The sequence below is a fragment of the Chaetura pelagica genome, unplaced genomic scaffold (genome assembly GCF_000747805.2).
Source record: "Chaetura pelagica isolate M959 unplaced genomic scaffold, ChaPel_1.0 scaffold115, whole genome shotgun sequence".
NCBI classification, from domain to species: Eukaryota; Metazoa; Chordata; class Aves; order Apodiformes; family Apodidae; genus Chaetura; species Chaetura pelagica.
The window spans coordinates 693,979-700,994 of record NW_009953761.1 but is presented as its reverse complement, the minus strand read 5'-3'; the positions used below and the strand labels follow the sequence as shown (position 1 = coordinate 700,994).

The 7,016-nt window shown below is 40.2% G+C and overlaps 1 protein-coding gene across 1 annotated transcript in view; it reads left to right on the top strand.

The window, feature by feature from the left end:
* The first annotated feature begins 687 nt into the window (after positions 1–687).
* COG3 (component of oligomeric golgi complex 3) overlaps positions 688–7,016 on the top strand; it is a 31,915-nt gene continuing 25,586 nt past the window's right edge. Inside the window, exons 1-7 of the mRNA XM_010000866.1 lie at positions 688–735; positions 1,868–2,014; positions 2,530–2,591; positions 4,315–4,480; positions 5,276–5,350; positions 5,473–5,565; positions 5,880–6,005. Of these exons, the coding sequence (XP_009999168.1) occupies positions 688–735; positions 1,868–2,014; positions 2,530–2,591; positions 4,315–4,480; positions 5,276–5,350; positions 5,473–5,565; positions 5,880–6,005 (717 nt within the window). The remainder of the gene's footprint in view (positions 736–1,867; positions 2,015–2,529; positions 2,592–4,314; positions 4,481–5,275; positions 5,351–5,472; positions 5,566–5,879; positions 6,006–7,016) is intronic.

Genomic DNA, 7,016 nt, shown 5'->3' with positions numbered 1-7,016 from the left:
GCCCAGCAGCTCTTCGGCCCGGCGGGGCCCTGGGCTCTGCCCGGCCTCACAGCTTCCTGCGGCTCGTCGCTGTTTGTGCTCCTGAAATTGGGAGGTTTCGCGACGGAGTCACTTGTTTTAGGTCCTCCTGTTTGATCCTGACCGATTCACAGCCGCTGGCACTGAGGTTATTTCCTGCTGCAGCTGAGGAGATGGTTCAGTGAGCCCTATGAAGCCTGGAATAGTGGTGTGAAGCCCTACTGGGGCTCTGTCAGTCCGGTGGGAGATGTGGTCTCCCACCTAATCATAAAATATCAGACTCTGACAGTGTGATTATTTACGAGTGCTCCCTTGTCTGCAAAGGGAACAACATGATGATTGCATTCCTTAACTGCACTTCCCATGAGAGGTTTTGTATTTGAGCACTGTCGTAGAGCACAAGTTACAGGGCTATAAATTCAACAAAGTTGCCTCTTAGCAAGTGTCCGAAAGGTCAGAATAACAAAAGGGAGGGAGTAAAGCAGTTCCTTTCTGAAATCCACATTTCACACTTCCTGGTCTCTTCTTTGCACAAGCTGGTCCTAACTGTGCTAAAGTAAATACTGGCAGGAATCCAAAGTGATTGTAGAAGGATGTGCTGCTGTTGGAGGATGATCTAAAGCATCTTCCACAAGGCAGGTGCTGTGTTTGCCAGTCAGGACAACAGCGATGCCAAGGACGTGGTGGATTTCAGCTGGCCTGGCTCTTGCTGAAGTGGTTTGGGACAGCTGCTCCTTGGCTGTTCTGAAAGAATGGGCTCTGGTGGACTTGCTTTTTCCTCAGTAGTCACCAGATAAACCCTGGCTCCCCTGCCCAGGTTCTGCCTGTTTTGGAGGACAGGGGTGGGCAGAGAGATGTGTAGAAGTTGAACAGAAGGGATCAATCTGTGCTTTCTCAGATATCTGCAATCTTGATAGTTTTTTCTTTGCCAGACTAATATTACTAGGCAACAAATATTTTACTGAGTAATGTTTTTAGAGGGATACCAAATTTTAAGTCACATTTTCTGGTTTTATATTACTGATGCTCTCAGCAAAAGAAACCATACTGTACTTGTCAAGTGAATTGTAAAGAGTATTACACTACTTAAGAGCATATAATGATATTTGTTTTCTTGAATTAGTCTTCCATATAAACTAATTAATGATCTCCAATCATGCTTTAATGGAATTTCTCTCAAGTTACCTTTTTTCCATATTTTTATTGTTTGAAAAGTAATAGTGACCAAGAATTGCTGTTTAATAGAGCTATTCCTTGTCTTCTAAAAAAGCCCTTCTTTTTAGCTTCACTTCTTAATTAAAAAGCATTTAAAATACTATGAAACACTGTTTTCTGAATAAAATCTGGCAGTGTCAAGTCTTGAATTTTCTCTGAATATCTGACAGAGAAATCTAACAGTTCCTGTACAGTGGTGTTGCCATGTAGTGTAGGTGATATTTCTGCCTCTGCATGTGTTCTAAATTCATATGTTCTTGGATAACTTTTCTAGTGCATTTATCTGTGTATAGAATCAGTTTAATTGGAAATTTAAGTGTAGCTCATCAGTATGTCAGGTACTTGGACATTCAGTTTCCATTCTTACACAAATGTGTATTTACATAAAATACTGCATAATATTTTCTGATTTTAACTAAAAAAAAAAAGTTGGGTGTTTCTGAATGTATAGATGTGGTAGTTGTTGGTGTGTTTTCATACTGATGGATAAACTGCCCATTGCATTTGTTTCTTCAAAAGTAGATGCTTCTTATTTTCTCAGGTTGGTGCCTTGGATGATGTTACTGTAGTTGAGCTGAATATAGTAATTCTTACCAAGTTCTCTAACTAAGGTTTTGTGGGTTTTTGTGAGCAGCTTCCCATTGAAGATTTGTGCAGCCTGACATCCCAGTCACTAGCTGTTACACTGGCAGCTGCAGTGCCAGAATCCACAGAGGATGTCCTCTTGAAAGGATTTGCCATCCTGGGGATGGAGAATGAGAGAATTGAGACAGCACAGCAGGTAAGTGATGCTGAATAACCTCCGAGTTGCAGTTGTCTTCTTCAGAGAATTCTGTGAGTTACTGTGTCTCTTGTCCAGCTTTTGGTGGCTTCCTTAAGTTTTTGTGACTGTTTTCAAGATGTGTTAAGAAACTTGAGGGGTGGGGAATTGTTGAAGTTGTAGCTTTTAAGTGAACTTTTCCCATGTTGAGTGGAGTCTCATGTGAGAGTAAGGCAGCCTTTAAGTAAAATAATGTGCCCTTGTTATAGAAGACTGTCATGTCCCCTCCCCCTGTTCTGATGTGGCAGCCTTGCTTTTGTGCAAATAAAGCCAGATTATTTTAATGGAGGAATGTAATACAGTATTTCAGTTGGAAGGGACCTACAATGAAGAGTTATAGTTTGTTCACTTGATTAATGACTAAACTCTGAAACAGCTCTGATTTTAGCAAAAGCTCATCTTCATTTCATAGATCTGATTATTTTTTTTAATTGCATGTGATATCTCTGTTGTTCACACCATAAAATCTCTTCTAGTTCTTCTCCTGGTTTGCTCAGGTACAAACACAGATGGATCAAGATGAAGGTGCCAAGTATAGGTATGTGTTCTTCCTCAGTTTCTTTCACTGTAATCAATTTAAACCTTGCAGGACTTGTCTGTGGAATGTTCACAGAATCACTGAATCTTAGGGGTTGGAAGGGACCTCAAAAGAGGTTAGCATGAGTTTGGATTCAGCTGGCAGGGAGTGGGGGGATGTGTTGGTACAGTTGAAGCTTTCCAAGGTGCTCTGACCCACTCAGACATCCTGAAGGCTGTTGCCCTTGTGGCAGAGCAGTTGAGAGGGACACAGATTTTCTTCTGAACTGCTCAGTATATGAAGACAGATTGAAATTAGTTCTGGCTTGTGGGCAGGGCTGCAGGAAAAGGCAGTCTGAGAGCTTTCATATTCCTTTTCAACTGCTGCTGCTATTGAAATGGTATCCTTTGAGGGTGAGACTGGATAAGCTGGTGTGGCTGGTAGTAATTTCTGCTATTGACATTTGGTTCAATAGTGACTATTGCTGTGACTCTGTATCTGCATTCCCTGCATTCCTTGACACTTTGCTCAACTCCAGTTTAGAGATTTGGCATTCTCATCTATTTTTGTGTAACTAACTCTTCCATCAGGCTCATAAGAACCCTTTCCCACTGACTTTTGCATGAACTACAGCTGAATGGCTTAGCCAAATCTGCTGATGGCTTTTGTGGAAACTGACCTGTATTTTGAGATGTTACAAACTTGCCCTTTGCCACAAAAAGATGTCGCTGTGTTTGTTTTCTGTTTCTTTCTGCTTTTCTTATGTCTGTCTCTTCCTCTATTGCTCTGACATTTGAGGAGGTGATGGTTCTTAAAAGCAGAATTTTAGGCATAGCCTAAGCCCATGATCAGATCATTAGCAATCTAGAAAGGATATCACCCTGCACTTTGTCCATTGACATGTTCATGATAGTGCACAGAGATACTTAAGTGTGCTATGGATGCAGAATGATTTGTAGGCTGGCCAATATGTAATGTTTTGAAGGAGGCCAGAGGAACAGGAGGAAAATAAGTTTTTTGCCTGTTGAACACTACAGGGTTGCACATGACAGCAGAGAATTGTGATTTTACTCACTGCTTTGTATATGGTACATTAGAGTAGAATTTTTAGCTGGCATCCAAGAGTAATTAATTTTAAATGGTATTTTAGGCAAGCTAAGTGCTATTTAGTGATAGCATCACTATCACTACAGTGATAGTTACAGTTTACAGTAACTATCAGTTACAGTTTGCATCTGCATTGAGCCTCAGACAAACTTGATGGCATTAGGTACTGGATCTGTTTCATTTTTACCTCTTTCAATCTTCACAGTAGGTGTTGAGTCCTCTGGATAATTCCAAGTGCTTTCGGAAAGTAACAGCAATTTCTAAATGGAAACTCAAGATTGTATATAAGAGACCCAAATTAACACCCCTATTGGAAGCAAGGCAGGGAGAATTTGGTGCCAGCAGTGGCCTGCAGAAGTTGCCGTGTTTGTGCTGTCCATTTGCTGCTCTAGGCTAGCAGTGGTGCATGCTGCTGCTTTCTGAAGTAGGCTTGCTATGAGGAACATCAGAGAAATGGAGTTACTGCTGTGGCTATTCCAAATCCTGTAGCTCTTGTTATTTCTGCTGGTCACCAAACATCTGCTTACTTTTATTCCTAGAGAGGGAAAGGTAGCAGCAGTGTCCCTGCAGGCAGCCGATTTTGCAAATATGGACAGTGAAATTTTACTTGTGTTATCTGCCAATTCTCTTTTTGTAGACAGATGAGGGATTACTTGTCTGGGTTTCAGGAGCAATGTGATGCTATCTTGAATGATGTGAATAGTGCCCTTCAGCACCTGGAGTCACTGCAAAAACAGTATCTTTTTGTGTCCACGAAGACAGGAACACTGCATGAGGCCTGTGAGCAACTTTTGAAAGAGCAGGTAATCTTTGATAGGAGGATTACGTGAAACTTCTAAGGTACCATAAACAAAAGTCTTGGTTTTTTAGGCTCATAAAACTTGTGAGCTGTTGTGACAGCCCCCTATTTACTTTGAACCTTGCTTTTGGTGTGTCTCACCTGCAGCTAGAAGGCTCTATGCAGTAAAAGGTTCATTTTGTGTTGCTGCACAGACTAATCAAGAAAGTAGCTGAGGGAATCTTTTGTAGCTGATACCTGACAAGTGCAAACTTTACTGAAATTAATAACTCATATCACTAAAGTATTTTGAAATTGTTATTGCAATAAGAAAGATACTTTTTTTTTTTGAAGTAATGAGTTTATTTCCTGGATGCTTTCTCCTCATGAACTGCTCCAACAATGATATAATGACCCTGTCCTTTTAACATTATTGTATAAGGGAGAGCTTTTAAAGGCTTCAAAACTGAAATACAGGATTTCTGCAGTTCTCTGTAGTACTGATGACAGCTATTTGTCTTGAAAAGTACCTGTGTAATGCTGACAGACCTGTAGAATGAATGTTTTCAAATAGACTGTTGGGAGTAATGTGTCTCTCTGGTAAGAGTAAGAGAGCACTGCTGTATTCTGCATATTTTGTTGTACTTACTTGGTTGCAAGTTACCTGTAGCTAGTTAACACTGGTGCGTGCTGAGAGCTGAATGGGAGGCTTCAGCATTTTACATATATATATGTATATATATATATATATACACACACACGCACGTATACATTACTTGCTAGGTTGCTGATTTTCTTTTATTTACTTATTTTTTTAAAGTCAGAACTTGTTGACCTGGCTGATAACATCCAACAGAAACTTTCTTATTTTAATGAGCTGGAAACCATCAACACAGTAAGTATTTGTTTCACTGGTAATAGTCTTAGAAAATGAAAGTATACTGATCTTTTACATTTTGTTGCCAACATCAACTCACTCAGGTTCGTTACAATGATGCTTTGTTTTTTTTTCCAAAGAAATTAAATTCCCCTACGCTCTCTGTGAACAGTGAAGGATTCATTCCCATGCTGGCTAAGCTTGATGATTGTATTGCATATATTTCGTCTCATGTAAGTAGTTCTGTATTGCTTTTGGTTAAATCTAGTTTCAAAACTATATATTCATACTGTGTTGTGGGGGTGTTTTTCCTATAAAATCTTCTCTCTGCCGAATACAGTAAGAAAGCAAAGATGATGGATTATACACTTTTAAGTTTTTATTTAATACTTAAATATTATACTTTAATATTCTGAGAAATTTTATAAAATATTGTTTATTTTGTGCAACCTGGCATTTTTAGCTAGTAAAAGAGTATTTTTAGTTATGATAAATTTTTCATTCTCTTACAGTTTGTACTTAAAATTGATTTTTTTCTTTCTTTCAGCCAAATTTTAAAGACTACCCTGTGTATTTGAATAAGTTCAAGCAATGCCTTTCTAAAGCTATGCACCTTATCAAGACGTACACTGTGAATACACTACAGAACCTCACAAGCCAGTTAATGAAAAGGGTAAGGTGAATCAGTAAGGACTGCCTTGAGCTGTATTGAAATGTCTGTTGTAACAGTATGCAGTTTTCTTCTCTCTCTTGATTTTTTTTTGAGGGTGGAAAGTGTCAGCAGCTGGTGTTTGTGTAGATGGGGCAAGTTTCAGCCAACTCTGACAGACACCTAGTCATCCCAAATATTTAATAATAATAATAATAATTAGAAAAATCATGGAGGTTGAGGAGCATGAAGTAGATGAATTGAGGTAGATGAACTGTACCCTCAGTGAGGGCCAGGGAAGGACAAAAAGCTGGGTTAGAGAGGCAGCCACCAGCTGGCCAGCCAGCAGGCTTTCCTGAGCCAGTGTGCATAGTGGAGCTCTGAATGTGCTGCAGCGCCTGCTGCTCTCTGTGTTGCCACAAGGGGAGGGTGCTCAGGAAAAGTCTGGGTACTGTGGGGATCTGGTTTGGAGAGGGATGGTGAGAGACAGAGAGAGAAATTGCAAGATAAACTTGAGGAATTACTACAGGACCTGGGTGTTGTAGGATCAAAACTGTTAAAGCACCACAGCTCTGAGTTCATGACATGACTCCTTCAGTGTTACATCCCAGTAAGTATTTCTGGGTGCTCTTGGTCATCTAAATACTTATTTTTGATAAGTCGGCACTGCTCTGTGTAGCTGCAGAGAATAATTGTGACATGTTCCTACTGGGTTTGGAAATATCTTTTGTATAGTTCTCAAATGTTGACAGTGATGTTGAAAGGTCACAGGGAAGAGTTAGGTGCTTTACTCCCCACTCACTCTGGTGGGATTTAGGCATAAAGGTGGGTGATGGGGTTTTCTGGTCTCATTAAAGTGCTACTCTAGTGCTGCAATATTTTGGCAGAAGAGAAAAGAGAGGGGGGTGTCTCTACTCACTTTCTTTCTCCAGTTAATTGTTTTATGCCTAGTGGTTAGTCTGCTTATAGTTTATACCTCCAAGGATGGTAACTCAATCACCTCCCTGGGCAGGCTGTTCCATGCCCAACCACTCT